Source organism: Nerophis lumbriciformis, linkage group LG15, assembly GCF_033978685.3.
Source record: "Nerophis lumbriciformis linkage group LG15, RoL_Nlum_v2.1, whole genome shotgun sequence".
NCBI lineage: Eukaryota > Metazoa > Chordata > Actinopteri > Syngnathiformes > Syngnathidae > Nerophis > Nerophis lumbriciformis.
The window spans coordinates 4227540-4249698 of record NC_084562.2 but is presented as its reverse complement, the minus strand read 5'-3'; the positions used below and the strand labels follow the sequence as shown (position 1 = coordinate 4249698).

The 22159-nt window shown below is 39.8% G+C and overlaps 1 protein-coding gene across 1 annotated transcript in view; it reads left to right on the top strand.

The window, feature by feature from the left end:
- The window catches only part of LOC133616003 (endosomal transmembrane epsin interactor 1-like), a 314413-nt gene that overhangs the window by 142425 nt on the left and 149829 nt on the right, over nucleotides 1–22159 (top strand). The window contains exon 2 of the mRNA XM_061974980.1: nucleotides 7647–7703. Within this exon, the coding sequence (XP_061830964.1) occupies nucleotides 7647–7703 (57 nt within the window). The remainder of the gene's footprint in view (nucleotides 1–7646; nucleotides 7704–22159) is intronic.

Genomic DNA, 22159 nt, shown 5'->3' with positions numbered 1-22159 from the left:
TTCACTTTGTATCCGTCCATCTTAGATGAGCTCAGGCCCAGCAAAGCCGACGACGTTTCTGGGTGTTGTTGATAAACGGTTTTCGCCTTGCATAGGAGAGTTTTAACTTGCACTTACAGATGTAGCGACCAACTGTAGTTACTGACAGTGGGTTTCTGAAGTTTTCCTGAGCCCATGTGGTGATATCCTTTACACACTGATGTCGCTTGTTCATGCAGTACAGCCTGAGGGATCGAAGGTCACGGGCTTAGCTGCTTACGTGCAGTGATTTCTCCAGATTCTCTGAACCCTTTGATGGTATTACGGACCGTAGATGTTGAAATCCCTAAATTCCTTGCAATAGCTGGTTGAGAAAGGTTTTTCTTAAACTGTTCAACAATTTGCTCACGCATTTGTTGACAAAGTGGTGACCCTCGCCCCATCCTTGTTTGTGAATGACTGAGCATTTCATGGAATCTACTTTTATACCCAATCATGGCACCCACCTGTTCCCAATTTGCCTGTTCACCTGTGGGATGTTCCAAATAAGTGTTTGATGAGCATTCCTCAACTTTATCAGTATTTATTGCCACCTTTCCCAACTTCTTTGGCACGTGTTGCTGGCATCAAATTCTAAAGTTAATGATTATTTGCAAAAAAAAAAAAACGTTTATCAGTTTGAACATCAAATATGTTGTCTTTGTAGCATATTCAACTGAATATGGGTTGAAAATTATTTGCAAATGATTGTATTTTGTTTATATTTACATCTAACACAATTTCCCAACTCATATGGTAACGGGGTTTGTACATGTGTAAGTTGACATCATATGATCAATTGTGATTATCCGTTAAACCATATCCAATTATATTTCCAATCCACAAAGTATGTGGAAAATACCGTCTATTGCTTGTATTCTGTGACGTGACTTTTTACCGGAAGTGAAAACCAGTGGTGCTCAACCAAGCCAAGAAGGCTGTTGAACAGCAAGCAGCGCACAAACTATCTGAGTATAAAACGGGCCTTAATGTTTCTGCAAAAAGCGAGCAAAAAAAATCAAGCCATGCAATGGAATAGATCCGTATAATTAAGGTTTTAGAATGGCCTTCCCAAAGTCCTGACTTAAACGTGTGGACAATGCTGAAGAAACAAGTCTATGTCAGAAAACCAACCAATTTAGCTGAACTGCACCAATTTTGTCAAGAGAAGCTTGCCAGAAGCTTGTGGATGGCCACCAAAAGCGCCTTATTGCAGTGAAACTTGCCAAGGGACATGTAACCAAATATTAACATAGCTTTATGTATACTTTTGACCCAGCAGATTTGCTCACATTTTCCGTAGACCCATAATAAATTCATAAAAGAACCAAACTTCATGAATGTTTTTTGTGACCAACAAGTATGTGCTCCAATCACTCTGTAACAAAAAAAAAAGAGTTGTAAAAATTATTGGAAACTACAGACAGCCATGACATTATGTTCTTTACAAGTGTATGTAAACTTTTGACGACGACTGTATATCTGTGGCTTATAGTCCAGTGCATCTAATATACAACAAATATTTTTTTCTTCTAAACCAGTGGTTCTTAACCTGGGTTCGATCGAACCCTAGGGGTTCGGTGAGTCGGACTCAGGGGTTCGGCGGAGGTCAAAACACACCCGACTCATCGTGTAAATAAAAACTTCTCCCTATCGGCGTATTACGGATACGGCAACAGCAGAAGTCAGACTGATTTGCAGGTGTGTAATTTGTTGTGAGTTTATGCACTGTGTTGGTTTTGTTGTTTGAACAAGGTGATGTTCATGCACGGTTCATTTTGTGCACCAGTAAAAAAACATGGTAACACTTTAGTATGGGGAACATATTCACTATTAATTAGTTGCTTATTAACATGCAAATTAGTAACATATTGGCTCTTAACTAGTCATTATTAAGTACTTATTAATGCCTTATTCGGCATGGCCTTATTATAACTCTAACCCTCTAACCCTAACCCTAACCAAATGACTCTAAATGAAGTCTTTGTTACTAAGAATATGTTCCCCTAGTGTCCAAAAAACTCTAAATTAAGCCTTTGTTACTTAGAATATGTTCCTCATACTAAAGTGTTACCAAAAACATATAACTTTGTCTTGAATTTGAAAAAATAAATTGTATTTTTCACTAAAGAAGGGTTCGGTGAATGCGCATATGAAACTGGTGGGGTTCGGTACCTTAAGAACCACTGTTCTAAAATTTAGTGGGTGCGGCTTATAACTATGTGTGACTTATAGTCCGGAAAATACGGTATATCCTCAGTGCAAGAGGCTGCAATATATATCGCGATACAGATTGTAGGCCATCCCTGAGGACATAACTTCTGTTATGAATTGGTGCGATATGAATATAAATAAAACTGATCCGACATTGTCTTGTACTGCATTGATGACTGACTTTTTAAAAAAAATACAGCAAGCTGCAGGGAGACTGTCACAGAAGAGTGCAGACTAGATGAGTCCATGGCAGAGAGTCAAACGTAGCGTTATGATATCGTGTGTAATGTCATAAGACGGTCCATATCAAAAGCGGAGGCTGGACTATGAGGCTGATTGCTGTTGACAAACTATTTGACCAAACGCAGGCAATGCTAAACGGATTAGACAAGATGGCTAAACACAACTGGTAAGAAAGAAGCTGACAAACATGGACATAGAAGCTGATTGGCTAAATGGAGAAACAAAAGGGATTGATGACATTTAGTGTTTGTTAGTTTTTTCCTTTAATCGAATGGTGTCAGTAATGCCTCCCACGGGCCTTATCTGCATAACACTAAAAGAAATCAAAGTGTCAAACTAAATTGATTAGAATGTTTGAGCCAATGTGGAATCCACTCAGTATTGTGGCTGGAGATGAATGTGTAGGCTTTTTGTTGCCTTAAACAAGATTTTGTTTGTGGCCCCGTTTTGGCATTTAATATTACTCGAGACTGCAGCCTAATGAGTAATGTAAAACAGTCATCCCTCGCCACATCGCGCTTTGGAGTTTGCGATTTGTAAAGATGCAGAGCCATCTGATTTCCCAGAAGAGAATGAAATCTCCCACAGCCCACCTGAGAAAAATGCACCCCTCCATCCAGAGAAAAGTTTATATGCGGTAGGTAGTCAAGATGGGTATTTGTCAAGACTTGGACTATGGCGTGGTTTGTTCTCCCGAGGTGCAAATGATTTGGACCAGACATGACGTGCAGGTGAATACATATTTAATTTTAACACTCAAAAAAAGAATGAAAGGCGCGCACAAGGGCGGAAGTACAAAACTTGACTATAAACACAAAACTTGCACAAAGGCAGAAACTATGAACAATGAAACAAAACTTGCAAACTATGGCATGAATAAAGAAAACTTACTTGGACGAGAAAACGGCATGAAAAAGAGCAGCAAGGGTCATAAGGGTGTGTGGAGAGTGTGTCAGGGGTATGATGTCACCAGACTGACCAACAGAAAATGAAAAGCTTAAATAACACAGACATGATTAACAACAGGTGCGTGACTCAAAACGTGAAACAGGTGCGTGACATGACAGGGGAAAACTAATGGGTTGCTATGGAAACAAAACTAGGGAGTGAACAACCAGGAACTAAGAAAGTGTCCAAAAAACAAACAGCACATGGCCAAACAAAAAACATGATCAACACAGACATGACAGGTATTAACAGCACAGAAAATAAACTGTTTAAGTAGTACAGCATTGCATAACATAAATAAAATAGAAAAATATTCTTTCCACGTGAAATAAATAACATAGTTGTGCAAATAATACAAAATGTATCAAACCCAGATAAAAAACAAGTTTGCAGGTAGGCACTTTGTGATTCCCAGTCGACGATGTAATGGACTGTCACACACGTACGGTTCTGGTCAGCGCCAAGTAAGTGACTTGGCTTAATTGTGCGGCTATGATCTTCCTCACTTCGGCATACATTTTTGGCAACCAGAGAACAGTTTTGATTTGGGCTTACATGGTAAACAACTCAAAAGAATGTGGCCACTTTAGTCCAAATGTGGCCAAGTAGACGCATTGTGGGTTTCCTGGACGTCGTCTACATCCAGGCCCGGTCCTAACCAATCTAGCGCCCTAGGCAAGATTTTAGGTGGCGCCCCCCCACATCGGCACTGAAGTGTATATTCTCACAAGAAACTGAATAGCTTTGTCTTTGACCTTTTTTTTTTACTTACAACTATACCTAATATATAAAGGGGTGGAAAAGTGACTATTACCTGCAGGGCAAACATTAGCTAACCAGAAGGCAATAACAATGTAAACAAAAAACACCTGCTTAAAAGATCTAATACAAATGTCCCTGAGGAATGTAAGGTGGGAGTACTGTAATTACCTAACGTTACATTATTATTTTCCATAACAATTTAGCCCCCTCCACAATATTAACCCGACGTTAAAACAGAACTAGCTATTTATTGATTAGCAATTGCCGAATCATGTAACATTAGCTTAATGCTAAAAAGCCAGCTACTATCACATTCTGTAACAGACAAATAATTTCATGTAGGCTAACGTTACCTACCTGCTACCTCTGTCTTTTCTCGTTTCTCCTCCTCTTCTTTTCTCTTTTTTCTTCCCTGGGCACCTGACAGTTTTGGCCGTTTTGACATCTTGTGTTGATTTTTTGATGTGGTGACGTCCAAAAAGAGTCATGATACGGGAAGGGAGGGGGTGCACCGTGCGGGGGGGGGGGGGGGGGGGGGCGTAATGTTGTAACAAATAATATTTCTATTAAATAGGCTTTACTTTGCATTTTAATTAACGTGGGATTATTTTTTGTATTTAGAAATAATAGTACCAATTTTTTTTTCTTTTTTTTTTTCTCCAACATTTGTGGCACTGGCGTGGCGCCCCCTGATGGACGGCGCCCTTAGCATTTGCCTATACGGCCTATGCCACGGGCCGGCCCTGTCTACATCGTTAAAAGAAAAATCTAAAGAAGAGAATCCTTCTGCCATCTTCCACTAGTTTTTTTAATATATAAATCGCCCGCTTGAATAGTCCCTCTTCTCTTCTATGACTCTCTCATCGTCATTTGGGATGTCTGTTGTGATTTCCCTTCCTGGTTCCATAACCTGCCCTATCTTACCTTTGATTGGCCTGTCCCTAATGTTTTGCCCTAATGTCAACTAGGGATGTCCGATAATGGCTTTTTGCCGATATCCGATATTCCGATATTGTCCAACTCTTTAATTACCGATACCGATATCAACCGATATGTACAGTCGTGGAATTAACACATTATTATGCCTAATTTGGACAACCAGGTATGGTGAAGATAAGGTACTTTTAAAAAAAAATTATAAAATAAAACAAGATAAATAAATTAAAAACATTTTCTTGAATAAAAAAGAAAGTAAAATGATATAAAAACAGTTACATAGAAACTAGATATTAATGAAAATTAGTAAAATGAACTGTTTAAGGTTAGTACTATTAGTGGACCAGCAGCACACACAATCATGTGTGCTTATGGACTGTATCCCTTGCAGACTGTATTGATATATATTGATATATAATGTAGGAACCAGAATATTAATACCGTATTTTTCGGAGTATAAGTCGCACTGGAGTATAAGTCGCACCTGCCGAAAATGCATAATAAAAAAGGAAAAAAACATATATAAGTCGCACTGGAGCCCGGCCAAACTATGAAAAAAACTGCGACTTATAGTCCGAAAAATACGGTAACAGAAAGAAACAACCCTTTTGTGTGAATGAGTGTAAATGGGGGAGGTAGGTTTTTTGGGTTGGTGCACTAATTGTAAGTGTATCTTGTGTTTTTTATGTTGATTTAATTAAAAAACAAAAAAAATAAAAAAACAAACGATACCGATAATAAAAAAAACGATACCGATAATTTCCGATATTACATTTTAACGCATTTATCGGCCGATAATATCGGCAGGCCGATATTATCGGACATCTCTAATGTCAACCAATCGTGACTAATCATAGTAAACAACCTGCGATGATCTGTCACTTCATTTCTGTTTGTGCTTCTTTGTTTTGTATTTACTTCCCATCAGTGCTCTTATTTTGTTTCCATTTCCTGCTTGTCCCATTGAGCGCTGTGTTTTTTCCTCACCTGCTGTTGATGGCAGCCGGTCCACACCTGCTGCCAATCAGCATGTTTCTATTTATGCCTGTCTCGAGCACTCCTCAGTGCTCGAAGATTGACTTATGTTGGTAACTGTTACATACAAGACTGCTTTCTCCTTCTGTTTAATAAGATTAAAACTCATCTTACCCGCACACCGTTCTCCTGGTTCCTGCATCTTGTGGTAACTAATCCGGCAGCCATGCAAGTTCCTAACACAACCAACCAATCATGGGTGTTCTTATACGTGCAAGCACGTCTTGGATGGAGGAAGGGGAGTGTTGAGAGGGAATGGGAAGTGGGGGAGAACAAGGAACACAACAAATAAGCGGTGTTTGGTCATTTTAACGTGAAATAAATTATATCGATAGTACGATATTTTCTTAATTAATATCTTGTTTAAAAATATATCAATACTTCTTACAAATTCCATATATCTCCCAGGCGGGTTATATGGACGGGAGGGGGGAGGTGTTTGTTATGCGGGATTAATTTGTGGCATATTAAATATAAGCCTGGTTGTGTTGTGGCTAATAGAGTATATATATGTCTTGTGTTTATTTACTGTTTTAGTCATTCCCAGCTGAATATCAGGTCCCACCCGCCTCTCACAGCATCTTCCCTATCTGAATCGCTCCCACTGCCTTCTAGTCCTTCACTCTCACTTTCCTCATCCACAAATCTTTCATCCTCGCTCAAATTAATGGGGAAATCGTCGCTTTCTCGGTCCGAATCGCTCTCGCTGCTGGTGGCCATGATTGTAAACAAAGTACAGATGTGAGGAGCTCCACAACCTGTGACGTCACGCGCATATCGTCTGCTACTTCCGGTACAGGCAAGGCTTTTTTATCAGCGATCAAAAGTTGCGAACTTTATCGTCGATGTTCTCTACTAAATCCTTTCAGCAAAAATATGGCAATATCGCGAAATGATCAAGTATGACACATAGAATGGACCTGCTATCCCCGTTTGAATAAGAAAATCGCATTTCAGTAGGCCTTTAAGAAATAATGTATTAATAATATTTTACAATTATTTAAATATTTGTATTTACTATAAATAATCAGATATGAACAATTAACAGACTATATTGACAACTACAGTTTAGTTCAATCCAATGTGTTCTATAGTCATGTGTTTATATTCTATAAGGTCCAAAGTTGATATGAAAGGTAAAAAAATACAACGGGGAAAGAAAAGTGTTTGATATCTCCTCTTGCAGTGAAGCCAATTCAAAACTGTTATGCCGCTTGGGCAATAATTTAAAAAGTAAACAAAACACAATAAATGTGCAAAACCTATGAAAAAAACACATTTCATTTTGACACCATGGGCCTGATCTATTTAGATTCAAATACCACGCGCTAAACAGAGTGTACAAAATGTGATTGTATAAACATTTAATTGGAGTGACTTCCGAATGTAAACAAACAAGCATATGCATCTGTATCAACTAATCTGTGTATTCGTAGTCTTGCTTACATGCATTCGCTCTGACAACGTCCTTCATGTGCTTTTGTGTGCAGGTTCTTCTCTCGGGGCTAATTGGAGTGGTTTCATGGAAGAGGCCGCTCTCATTGGTGGTAAGTATTCGCTGAACGCCCTCACACTGCGCCGACAATGAAACCGCCGTTTCATAAGAGGGTTCCTTTCTTTGGGATTTTGTGGATGATTTTTTTTGTGATCAGATGAGGTCACGCAAGGTTGAGGATCAAGCTTTGTGTAAAGGTGTACATCAGGGATATTGAACTAAATTGTCCACATTTCCAAAAAGCTAAATACTTCTCCCTTCACTTTGAGTCTTATTTTGTATACTCTGAAGAACCAGTGTCCTCTACAGTAAACAATTGTTTGTTTTCTGTGTATTTTGTCAAAGTTACAGAAGAGCTCTGCCGTTTTTAAAGACCTTTTGCAAAAATGTGCTTCTTTTACAAATGATGACAAAGGGAGGACCTAAAATGGAACCTTAAAGAACACCACTAATTCAATTAAAGAAGTCGAACAAGTGACTACTGACTGTATATAAATAAAAAAGCTAAAGCAACACCTTAAATAAATCGCATTACTTTAAAAAAAAATATAAAACTCTCAAGATAGAAAGGACTTAAAAGGGTGCCTTGAGGAACGCCTCGGTAATGTAAACCACACATTTGGACCCCAGTGTCCTATGTTTGCCAGCAAGGTTGAAATGCCAATGCTAGGGTCTGCTAATGTGTTTTAGAGTGGTGCAAAATGTTTGCCTCCCTCAGGCCACCCCCACTTGAATAGCCCAATGTACGTTATCTATCTATTGGTATAAAATAGTGTTGTCCCGATACCAATATTTTGGTACCGGTACCAAAATGTATTTCTATACTTTTCGATACTTTTCTACATAAAGAGGACCACAAAAAATGGCATTATTGGCTTTATTTTAACAAAAAATGTTATGGTACGTTAAACATATTTCTTATTGCAATTTTGTTTCCTTGAATAAAATAGTGAACATATGTAACAACTTTTATTTTATTAGTAAGGAAGCAAACAAAGGCTCCTAATTTGTCTGCTGATGTATGCAGTAACATATTGTGTCATTTATATTCTATTATTTTGTCAACATTAAAGTTAAAGTTAAAGTTAAAGTACCAATGATTGTCACACACACACTAGGTGTGGCGAGATTATTCTCTGCATTTGACCCATCACCCTTGATCACCCCCTGGGAGGTGAGGGGAGCAGTGGGCAGCAGCGGTGGCCACGCTTGGTGATTTAACCCCCAATTCCAACCCTTGATGCTGAGTGCCAAGCAGGGAGGTAATGGGTCCCATTTTTATAGTCTTTGGTATGACTCGGCCGGGATTTGAACTCACAACCTACCGATCTCAGGGTTATGAGGGGCAAGTGGTAGAAAATGAATTATTAATCTACTTGTTCATTTACTGTTAATATCTGCTTACTTTCTCTTTTAACATGTTAATGGGGGTGGCATGGCGTAGTGGGTAGAGCAACCGTGCCAGAAACCTGAGGGTTGCAGGTTCGCTCCCCGCCTCTTACCATCCAAAAATTGCTGCCGTTGTGTCCTTGGGCAGGACACTTCACCCTTTGCCCCCGGTGCCACACACACCGGTGAATTGAATGATGACTGATAGGTGGTGGTTGGAGGGGCCGTCGGTGCAAATTGCAGCCACGCTTCCGTCAGTCTACCCCAGGGCAGCTGTGGCTATGAAAGTAGCTTACCACCACCAGGTGTGATTGAATGATGGGTTCTACATGTAAAGCAACTTTGGGTACTTAGAAAAGCGCTATATAAATCCCAGGTATTATTGTTATTATTATTATATCTACACTTCTGTTAAAATGTAATAATCACTTATTCTTTTGTTGTTTGATACTTTACATGAGTTTTGGATGATACCACAAATCGTCGTTACAGGATCATACATTGGTCATAATTTAAGTCCTCATGTGTCCAGGGACGTATTTCCTGAGTTTATAAACATAATATACATTTATAAAAAATTAAAAAAGATTTTGTGATGCTAAAAAAATATTGATGTAATCATAGTAGTATCGACTAGATTTGCTCCTGTACTTGGTATCATTACAGTGGTTGTCAGGTGTAGATCCACCCATGGTGTTTGTTTACATTTTGACTCCGGTGAGCTACGGTGTGTAGTGAAACATGTTTAGCTATTCCTTGTCCTGCAGGGATAATACTTGTAAAAAATGTACTTAATTTGTCACCATGGAGGCGAGGACTAGTGATTTAGAAGTAGCTGAAACACTGCCGAATGCGGCTGGACGTTAGCCTACGAACGAACGAGATTTCTCTATAGAATCTCCTCTCTGGTCAACAAAAGCACTATGAGGATTCTAGCGGGAACTCTCGCTCAACCCTTTTTCGATTACACTTGCACCTCCTGGTACCCTAGCACCTCCAAAACCCTCAAATCTAAACTCCAAACATCCCAGAACAAGCTAGTCAGATTACTTCCAGACCTCCACCCCAGATCCCACCTCACTCCTACCCACTTCTCCAAAGTGGGCTGGCTCAGTGTGGAGGACAGAGTAAAACAACTTGCACTGAGCCTAGTCTATAAAATCCGCTACACCTCCCTGATACCGAAGTACATGTCAAACTACTTCCTTAACGTAAATGACCACCATAACCACAACACCAGGGGGAGCTCCACTAACCACGTTAAACCCAGATTCCGATCTAACAAAGGTCTTAACTCATTCTCTTTCTATGCCACATCAATGTGGAATGCGCACCCAACAGGTATAAAAGAAAGGGCATCTCTATCCTCCTTCAAAACCGCAATAAAATACACCTCCAGGCAACTTCAACCCTAAACTAACACCCTCCCCGGATTGTTAATAATCAAATGTAAACAATCAAATGTAGATACTTTTCTTATGCCTTCTGATCTCTCTCTCTCTCTCTATGTCCACTACTTGTTGTCCAAATCCTACCAAGTCAGACCTACACTGTTTCAATATCCATTTCTCTGTTTTGAATTGTTGATGACTGATGATAACAACCAAACCTACCCCCCCGCCCTCCCTCCACACCCCGAATTGTAAATAATGTAAATAATTCAATGTATACACCCTGATGATCATCTGGTGTGATGACTGTATTATGATGATAGTATATATGATAGTTTATATCTGTATCATGAATCAATTTAAGTGGACCCCGACTTAAACAGGTTGAAAAACGTATTCGGGTGTTACCATTTAGTGGTCAATTGTACGGAATATGTACTTCACTGTGCAACCTACTAATAAAAGTCTCAATCAATCAATCAATGAAAAAAGCCGCTAGCTAGCTAGCTGTGTCTTAAAGCACCTCTTCCTGAGGGCGTTTCAGTGTTACAGCTTCAAATGTATCATTAGTTTTTAAGCCAAAATGAGTTACAGTTAAAACTCTAGTATGCAACGCGAAAGCCATTTATCAACAACACCCAGAAACGCCGCCGGCTTCGCTGGATGGACTGATGCAAAGTGGGAAAGTGTTCTGTGGTCTGACGAGTCCATAATTCAAATCTGCAGTGTAAACGTACTCAGAGATTGTCAGCGGATAATGTGATGCCAACTTGAACACGTCATTGGACTCCAATGATAGACTTTGACATCCCTTACATCAAATATCAGATTGTGCTTGAATTAGTCCGCATACCTGCAAACCGTGTTGTTTATGTTTCTTTAAGAAGACATTCCTAAATGCAAATTATCTCTGCCATTATTTCTTCTCATCTTCCCTGTATTTAAAGTTGAAATAAAAAAGTGCAGTTTAGCTTCTAAGCCTCTCATCCGACTCTATTTCATGCTCTCTTAATGCCATAAATAATCTCATCTCATTTCTGCGGCTTCACCACATTGTCTTCACCCCCCACCCCCCCCATCTCTCTCTCTGCAGATTGCCTGTCTCGCTCCCTTTAGTTTTATCACCGCGCTACACAGATCCTCTTCCCTCGTGTTTCTGTCTCCCTTCCCCCACCTTTTCCTCTGCCTTTGTGTAACATCGGACCAGACTAGCGATTTGATTCGCTGCCGCTCTCCAAGATCACACAAAATATCCCGTCATTTAGGTAGAGAAGGCCACACAAGTAGAGTGCACTCTCCTTACTTAGCAAGCATGGCCAATTTTCTGGAATAGTGTCTCCTTTAATGCAGCAATGTCAGTCATGTCCTTCCAAGGGTCTGCGAGGTAATACCTGCCTTGCATTTTCTGAATATCGCTCGATATTAATTCATTTTGACATACTTGTTTGACGTGACTGGCATGTGAGTCATGGCTGTTCCTGCTCGCCTCTGCCGCACTTTCATCAACTCAAACGTTTGTTGCAGAGGCAACAGGCAGCCCGCTTTCTGAATGCATCTGACTATTTTGACTGTCGCTCCACGAGGACAATCTGTTTGTTTTTTCAGCGTTTTCACAGGAAATTACTTTGTTTAGTTCAGTTTCAGTTTCAGTTTCGAACATGCGTACGATACAATGTAATGCATCACATATTTCCAGTTGTTTCATTACAGCGCGTCCGAAAAGGAGTAGGAAGAAGCAGAGCCTATTGCTTTGTTCTCTGTTTAATAAACACATAAATAATAATATAATAATAATAATATACCCATTGACGTGCGGTGAGGTTGATGGCTGGTGAGGCACTGACTTCATCAGAGTCAGATTTACAAACATATTAACCCTAAAAAGTATCTTATTCACCATTTGATTGGCAGCAGTTAACGGGTTTTGTTTAAAAGCTCATACCAGCATTCTTCCCTGCTTGGCACTCAGCATCAAGGGTTGGAATTGGGGGTTAAATCACCAAAAATTATTCCCGGGCACGGCGCCGCTGCTGGCCACTGCTCCCCTCACCTCCCAGGGGGTGAAGAAGAGGATGGGTCAAATGCAGAGGACAAATTTCACCACACCTAGTGTGTGTGACAATCATTGGTACTTTAACTTAACTTTAACTTTACACATACAAACTGTAGCACACAAAAAAGCACATTTAATTAAAAAAAACAACTAATTATGGTCTTACCTTTACTTATAAGTGCGGGAACAGTGGTGTTCGTGTTGGAGGAGTTGTGAATGAATGAAATATGAAATCCGTGCTGCAGTCTGCAGGTGTACCTAATGTTGTATCCCTGTAGTCGCGAGCATTGTTGTTTTTGCACTTTTTGGCTTCTTGTTATGTGACTTTTTTTGGGTGGATTCGGTCTTGCACGTGGAGGGTTTGGGTGTGGGCTTTGGTTGGTGTGGCGCTCCCGTCGGGGGGTGCACTCTGCGCGGGGGTGCATTAACCGGCACCAGGAGGCGAGATTACTGCGAGCCTCACACAGTGCGTCTTCGCAGCAGTTTTATGATTGCTCAGCACAAGAAATACGTTACACGCAAACAGTTGTTGACAAAATACACTGTACATTATATACCTCAGCTAACTAAACTATGGAAATGTATAATATAGTTCATACAGCAATACGGTCTCACTGCACAGCAGGCCAGCAGTTAGCCGAGTCATTGCGCAATCCATGTTGAGGCACAACTGAGTGACGTGCCTCAACTGGCTGCTGATCACCGCACCGTCTCTTCTCAGTATTTGAACGGCAAATGTGAAAATTCAGCGATTTTGAATAAAAACATTCGAAAACTGGTGAAGTTAAATGGAAAATAACTTTATAGTATAATCACTGAATACATATAACAATTTAATTAATTTGTTTTCTTTTTACATTTTTTTTCTTTCCATGATGGCAGGTGAGGCCCCGCCTCACCTGCCTCTAGTGACCGCACGTCACTGAATATACCATAAGTAAGTAAACAAATATTAAATACATAAATAATCCTTATCACATCATAATTTTGTGAACACTTTGAACAGTCTCTTAAACTGAAACATATTGTTACTTTGTTTGATTTATTTGCTTAATCCTTTCCATAATTTAATTCATATACGGATATGCTGACGATTTTAAGTGTTGTATGTGCATACAAATGTTTCCTCTAAGGTTATATTTCTCCTCTTGTTGAGAAGAATTGTTGTACAAAAGCCAGCATCCAAACAGATGCTGGCTTTTGAACTTTTCGCCTTTAACAATTCAGATGATTTTTTTCCTCTTTGTTCCAGAGGACGCAACGTCCACAGTTTCCAAAAGCAATTTAAAATGTGGACTCGTCAGACCACCGAACACTTTTCCACTTTGCATCCGTCCATCTTAGATGAGCTCGAGCCCAGCGAAGCCGGCAGCATTTCTGGGTGTTGTTGATAAATGGCTTTCGCTTTGCATAGTAGAGTTTTTAACTTGCACTTACAGATGTAGCGATGAACTGTAGTTACTGGCAGTGGTTTCCTGAAGTGTTCCTGAGCCCATGTGGTGATATCCTTTACACACCGATGTCAGTTTTTGATGCAGTACTGCCTGAGGGATCGAAGGTCAATATTGGTTTTCAGCCTTGCTGCTTACGTGCAATGATTTCTTCAGATTCTCTGAACCTTTTGATGATATTACGCACCGTAGATGGTGTAATCCCTAAATTCCTTGCAATAGCTGGTTGAGAAATGTTGTTCTTAAACAATTTGTTCACGCATTTGTTCACAAAGTGGTGACCCTCGCCCCATCCTTGTTTGTGAATGACTGAGCATTTCATGGCATTTAATTTTAACGTTTCATTGTGAAGCAGAACTCACCAAATTTGGGGTTAAACCGTCATGAGACGGGTTAGTTTTACCCTACTGAGGATGTGTTGTTGCAATAGCAATCTTGCAAATATAACCTATAGTCATTTAAAACCTTTGTATGCGCGTACAACATTTAAGACTTTTAGCATATCACTATGTAGAGTTAAATTATGGAATGGATTAAGTAAAGAAATCAAACAGTGTACTAATATGACTCAGTTCAAGAGGTTGTTCAAACTACAAGTGTTTACTAAGTACAAAGAAGGAAAATGTTGATTAATATCTTGAACTTTATTGAAAATGGTATATATTTCATCTTATTATGAGAATCAGAATTGATTTGATGACTTATAAAGAGAACTGCGGTATTTGGAAATTCACTATAGAATGCAAACTGTGTTACGAGATGAGAACGGGAAGTGGTAGGAAGTGGAAAAGGGGTAAGATTAAATAAACCTTGTTTCTTCCGACTTCTTTTCGGACATATTGTAATCATCAGTGTGTGCATGTTTGAAATAAATTGACACCATACCATACCATGAAATAAAAGTCTATTTTATCCTACCAACATGTTTGATATCATGGAAATAACAATTTTCCTGTAGTATTGTAATGTTTGGAGTGAAATGAGGTGCAAATCAAGACTTGGGGGAAAAAAAAACACTGACACTCCGATGATAAGACACAGGTGGTAGAACACAAAGGAAGGCACAACAGAGAAGAAGGCTTCAAATATGAACGGGAGAGGTCATGGCTGGCGAGGCACTTAAATAACACATACCTGGCAATACACCTGTTGCCAATAAAACAACTGCTATATGTCTCCATGTATTCACACGATGACCGAAGAAATAGACAACTTCCTTGGACAGGGTAGGGTAACCCGCGGCTCTCGAGCCGCATGCGGCTCTTTAGTGCTGCCCTAGTGGCTCCCTGGAGCATTTTTTAAAAAGTATTGAAAATTGAAAAAGATGGGGGAAAAATTATTTTTTAGTATGTATTTTGTTTCAGGACGAACATGACACAAACCTTCCCAATCGTTAAAAAGCCCACTGTTTAATATGTTTGTGTGTATGCTTCACTGATGACAGTATTTGGTGAACGTCGTTTTGTCCTACTAATTTCGGTGGTTCTTGAACTCACCAGACTGTGACGCAACAGTTTGTTTACATGTAAAATCTTCCACTCCTTCTTTGTCTCATTTTGTCCACCAAAAGTTTTATACTGTGCGTGAATGCACAAAGGTGAGCTTTGTTGATGTTATTGACTTGTTGGAGTGCTAATCAGGCATATTTGGTCACTGCAGGACTGCAAGCTAATCAATGCTAACATGCTATTTAGGCTAGATGTATGTACATATTGCATCATTATGCCTCATTTGTAGGTATATTTGAGCTCATTTAATATCCTTTACTTTTATCCTCTTTGTATATAATTTAGTTTTGCATGTCTCATGACACATTCCAGATAGTTGTGTGTGTGCCATGTTGTTCCAGACCACAGCAAACTGTACCTAGCTTGCCAAAGATTGTAATAAATCTATTAAAAGATTTGCAAAATGTAAAAATGTGTAGAATAAATATTAAATTTCAACATTTCTGTCAACGAAGATTTGCTTCAGCCTGCGACACATAGTCATTTTGATAGTAGGCTATTATAGCTAATATAGACACTTACAATCATGTGTTGCCTTCATTATAAGACTTATATACAGCTTTTCATTTTTTGCGGCTCCAGACAGATTTGTTTTTTGTATTTTTGGTCCAATACGTCTCTTTCAACGTTTTGGGTTGCCGACCCCTGAGTTAGGGTTATGGCTGCCAAAAATAATGAGGTTACTCACGTGATTAATCACACAAAAATATTGCTTTAAGCATGTATATTCACAGATCAATCACGTACTTTATTTTACATGCTCCTTTACCTTAACAAAGGCGGCACAGCTTGTTATATAGTCAGTGATCAGGTCCATGCATACTTTACGTGCAAAGATCAGTTGATGCAAAATACACCCTGACTGCAATTTGGATAAAACTGTTGCTCGATTTTGAGTAGATAAATGATATGTATTCAAATAAAACATGAACAAAATTCCGGATGACATTCTGACACTTAAATTGCAATTTTGTCTAAATATCGGGGTAGTTTTTAAGTTAATCTAAATTATGCAAGCAAGTAGACTTGGACTTAGACAAACTTTATTGATCCACAAGGGAAATTGTTCCACACAGTAGCTCAGTTACAAAGGATGGAAAGGGTAAGGATGGAAAGGTTAATGCACATAAGGGCACCAAAAGAGGGTGAAAACAAAAAGGTATAAAGTAGACAAAAAATGTACCATAGTAGCAATATAAAATATAACATATATGTAATATTTACATATTATATATACAGTATATAATATATGCTGATATATTATAGTATTATATTATATTATACGGGCAGCACGGTGAGACAGGGGTTAGTGCATGTGCCTCACAATACGAAGGTCCTGAGTAGTCCTCGGTTCAATCCCGCGCTGGGGATCTTTTTGTGTGGAGTTTGCATGTTCTCCCCGTGACTGCGTGGGTTCCCTCCGGGTACTCCGGCTTCCTCCCACCTCCAAAGACATGCACCTGGGGATAGGTGGCGACTTGTCCAGGGTGTACCCCGCCTTCCCCCCAAGTGCAGCTGAGATAGGCTGCAGCACCCCCCGCGACCCCAAAAGGGACAAGCGGTAGAAAATGGATGGATGGGATTATATTATACTATATATACAATATATAACAAATTAAAGTAATAACCTGTGATTAATCATGATTAATACAAATTCAAAAGTGTGATTAATCTGATTTCAAAAATATATAATTTGACAGCATTAGTTAGGATTATAATAAAATGGGGCTTTGGAGCATTTTTTTTAAACCAGAATTGACCCCAAAGAGATTGGGACCTATATACTTGTACGCAGTGAATAATAACATTTGATTAATCATGATTAATCCAAATTCAATAGTGTGATTAATCTGATTAAAAACATTTATCACTTGACACCACTTGTTAGGATTCTTATTTTTTTGCACCACAATTTAACCCAAAGAGATTGGGGCCTATTTACTTGTATCCAAGAAAGTCCAAGGTCTCGGAAAAAGGACTTAAGTCCTGCAGGTCCCAGGGTTCCGCCAAAGGGGCCATCTCACCCCTGAAGGTCTCAGAGCTCCACCAACTAGGACTGTAACCCTAAAGGTCTCCGGCCTACACCAAAAATGACTGAACCCTAAAAATGTACGGACAGAGAACGGGGGTGGAGACAATTTTGGGTACATTTCGGACCTTTTGGGACTCCTCCAAGTGCCAATGGGACCTTCTTATACCCCTCCAGAGTGCAAATGGGTCCATAGAATAGAATAGAATAGAAAGTACTTTATTGATCCCTGGAGGAAATTCAGCACCACAGTTCGCTCAAAATAAACAATAAACACTTAGGTATTTTTTACATGTGAATAGTATAAATGCAGTCTATTATACATTCAAGTACAGTCAAAAGGGAACATATGCATTATACAGTCTGACGACTGTCGGTATGAAGTATCTTCCTGTGCATCTCTGTGTTACTGAAGATTCAAAATGTCCCATAGGTGTGAATGTGAATATTTGTTTGTCCTGTGATTGGCTGGTGAGTGATGATCAGTCCATGGTGTACTCCTCACCTGAAGTCACCCGTGGCCCTAATGAGGACAGGCACTTGCCAGGTCACCACCTTGTCACCAAGGCAACTGTGTGGCAAAGGGTCATCCACACAGTCTAACAGCTACGACACAAAGTGTGAAGACTTTGGAAGGAACATTCAGTTCTATACCTTTACATGCCAATATATATGCATGTCTTGGTGTGTATACTTTATGTATATCTCCAAAGATCTAGCTAATGCTGCACTAAATTCACTGTATATGCATCCCCATCATACACAAAGACTTTCCTTGAGGACCACACAACTGGAGGAGGGCTGCAGGGACGATAGTGAGAGGATTTTACGAGGCTCTCGCTCCCTTTTGCTCTGTCAGGTCATAAATATTTTGGTCCAGGGAAGAAGAAAAAAAGAAGAGTAGATACAAATAAGAAAGATAGTGGTAATGGCTTGCACATCTGGGGTTGAGATAGTTCAATCGAAAAATCAATATCCTTTATTGAACCAGGTAAAAACTAATTGAGATTAAAATCTTTTTTCCAAGCGTGACTTGGCCAAGAGGGCAGCAAAAGAAAGTTGCAGAAGTTCATACAAAAGCAACAAGAACAGCGGCGGTCACACACCATAGTTAAAAATAAATGACTTACCTATACTAATATAAAACAATGTTTCAGTAAAACAGTAAACAGTTTCTCGATCCTTCAAAATGGCCTGAAATTCCCCCTAAGTGATCAGCTCAGGTAACCTCAGATCATTTTGTAAGTTATTCCATGACCACGGAGCAGCATATCTAAAAGTAGTTTTTTTTCCAAGAATTGTGTTGGCTCTTGGAACAAACATTCTAAGTATGTTCTGTGACCTTAAAGGCCTACTGAAACCCACTACTACAGACAACGCAGTCTGATAGTTTATATATCAATGATGAAATCTTAACATTGCAACACATGCGAATACGGCCGGGTTAGCTTACTAAAGTGGAATTTTAAATTTCGCGTGAAATATCCTGCTGAAAAAGTCTCGGTAAGATGACGTCAGCGCGTGACGTCGCGGATTGTAGAGGACATTTTGAGACAGCATGGTGGCCAGCTATTAAGTCGTCTGTTTCATCGCAAAATTCCACAGTATTCTGGACATCTGTGTTGGTGAATCTTTTGCAATTTGTTCAATGAACAATGGAGACAGGAAAGAAGAAACCTGTAGGTGGGAAGCGGTGTATTGCGGCCGACTTCAGCAACACAAACACGGCCGATGTTTCATTGTTTACATTCCCGGAAGATGACAGTCAAGCTTTACCATTGGCCTGTGGAGAACTGGGACAGCAGAGACTCTTACCAGGAGGACTTTGAGTTGGATACGCAGACACGGTACCGTGAGTACGCATGCAGCTGTGGCTTCCAAACATTTGATCGCTTGCCCGTACATGCGTGCCGCTATGTGCATGTCACGTACGTAACTTTGGGGACTTTGGGGAAATATATGTGCTGTATGAACTTTGGGGAGGTGAACGGTACTTTGGGCTGTGGGATTGAGTGTGTTGTGCAGGTGTTTGAGTTGTATTGGCGGGTTATATGGACGGGAGGGGGGAGGTGTTTGTTATGCGGGATTAATTTGTGGCATTTTAAATATAAGCCTGGTTGTGTTGTGGCTAATAGAGTATATATATGTCTTGTGTTTATTTACTGTTTTAGTCATTACCAGCTGAATATCAGGTCCCACCCGCCTCTCACAGCATCTTCCCTATCTGAATCGCTCCCACTGCCCTCTAGTCCTTCACTCTCACTTTCCTCATCCACAAATCTTTCATCCTCGCTCAAATTAGTGGGGAAATCGTCGCTTTCTCGGTCCGAATCGCTCTCGCTGCTGGTGACCATGATTGTAAACAATGTGCGGATGTGAGGAGCTCCACAACCTGTGACGTCACGCTACTCGTCTGCTACTTCCGGTACAGGCAAGGCTTTTTTATCAGCGACCAAAAGTTGCGAACTTTATCGTCGATGTTCTCTACTAAATCCTTTCAGCAAAAATATGGCAATATCGCGAAATGATCAAGTATGACACATAGAATGGACCTGCTATCCCCGTTTAAATAAGAAAATCGCATTTCAGTAGGCCTTTAAACTGTAGCGACTGGAGTCTTGACACATAAAAGAACATAAATAAGGGGGAACCAGACCAAGAAGTGGTTTATAAATACAAAACCCAAAACCAATGAAGCTGGCACGTTGTGTAAATGGTAAATAAAAACAGAATACAATGATTTTCAAATCCTTTTCAACTTATATTCAATTGAATAGACTGCAAAGACAAGATATTTAATGTTCGAACTGGAAAACGTTGTTATTTTGCAACTGAGAAACTTTTTTTTTTTTTTGTGCAAATAATCATTAACTTAGAATTTAATGGCAGCAATACATTGCAAAAAAGTTGGCACAGGGTCATTTTTACCATTGTGTTACATGGCCTTTCCTTTTAACAACACTCAGTAAACGTTTGGGAACTGAAGAGACACATTTTTGAAGCTTTTCAGGTGAAATTATTTCCCATTCTTGCTTGATGTACAGCTTAAGTTGTTCAACAGTCCAGGGTCTACGTTCTGGTATTTTAGGCTTCATATTGCGCAACACATTTTCAATGGGAGACAGGTCTGGACTACAGGCAGGCCAGTCTAGGATCCAAACTATTTTATTATGAAGCCACGCTGTTGTAACACGTGGCTTGGCATTATCTTGCTGAAATAAGCAGGGGCATCCATGGTAACGTTGCTTGGATGACAACATATGTTGCTCCAAAACCTGTATGTACCTGTCAGCATTAATGGTGCTTTCACAGATGTGTAAGTTACCCATGCCTTGGGCACTAATATACCCCCATACATCACGATGCTGGCTTTTGAACTTTGTCCCTATATCAATCTGGATGGTTCTTTTACTCTTTGTTCTGGAGGACACGACGTCCACAGTTTCCAAAAACAATTTGAAATGTGGACTCGTCAGACCACAGAACACTTTTCCACTTTGCATCAGTCCATCTTAGATGAGCTCGGGCCCAGCGAAACCGGCGGCGTTTCTGGGTGTTGTTGATAAATGGCTTTGACTTTGCATAGTCGAGTTTGAACTTGCACTTACAGATGTAGCGACGAACTGTAGTTACTGACAGTGGTTTTCTGAAGTGTTCCTGAGCCCATGTGGTGATATCCTTTACGCACTGATGTCGTTTTTGACGCAGTACCGCCTGAGGGATCGAAGGTCACGGGCATTCAATGTTGGTTTTCAACCTTGCTGCTTACGTGCAGTGATTTCTCCAGATTCTCTGAACCTTTTGATGATATTATGGACCAGAGATGGTGAAATCCCTAAATGCCTTGCAATAGCTAGTTGAGAAATGTTGTTCTTGAACAATTTGCTCACGCATTTGTTCACAAAGTGGTGATCCTCGACCCATCCTTGTTTGTGAATGACTGAGCATTTCATGGAAGCTGCTTTTACACCTAATCATGGCACCCACCTGTTCCCAATTAACCTGTTCACCTGTGGGATCTTCCAAATAAGTGTTTGATGAGCATTCCTCAACTTCCTCAGTCTTTTTTGTCACTCGTACCAGCTTTTTTCAAACATGTTGCAGGCATCAAATTCCAAATGAGCTAATATTTGCAAAAAATAACAACGTTTTCCAGTTTGAACATTAAATATCTTGTCTTTGCAGTCTATTCAATTGAATATAGGTTGAAGAGAATTTGAAAATCATTGTATTGTGTTTTATATACGATTTACACAACGTGCCAACTTCACTGGTTTTGGAGTTTGTGTGTCTCTATTTACAGGGCCAAGGGACGGAGGCTCCTTATTTACAATTTATTTACAAATACACACCAAAGCATATCCAATACACATTATCTAGACCCCAAGGAAGTGTTTTAAATGTGGATCAAAATCATTATAGGTTCCCTTTAAACTGCCTGTGGTATTGGTATAAAAAACACCCCCCAACAATTACTATATACTCAGTCTTGCCCCAAAAAAGGTGCCACATGTTGATAATTAGTTGGAATGACCTAAACTTGGATTATGGCTCACAGTCATTGTGGACTGCACTGATGCAGCATTTTTTTCCAACTTTGTACCTTGAGTATTGGCCGAAAACCAGTGGTGTGCCATCAGGGCCAGCCAGGCCTTCTCTGCTGGCCTAACATAACCAGAAATCATGA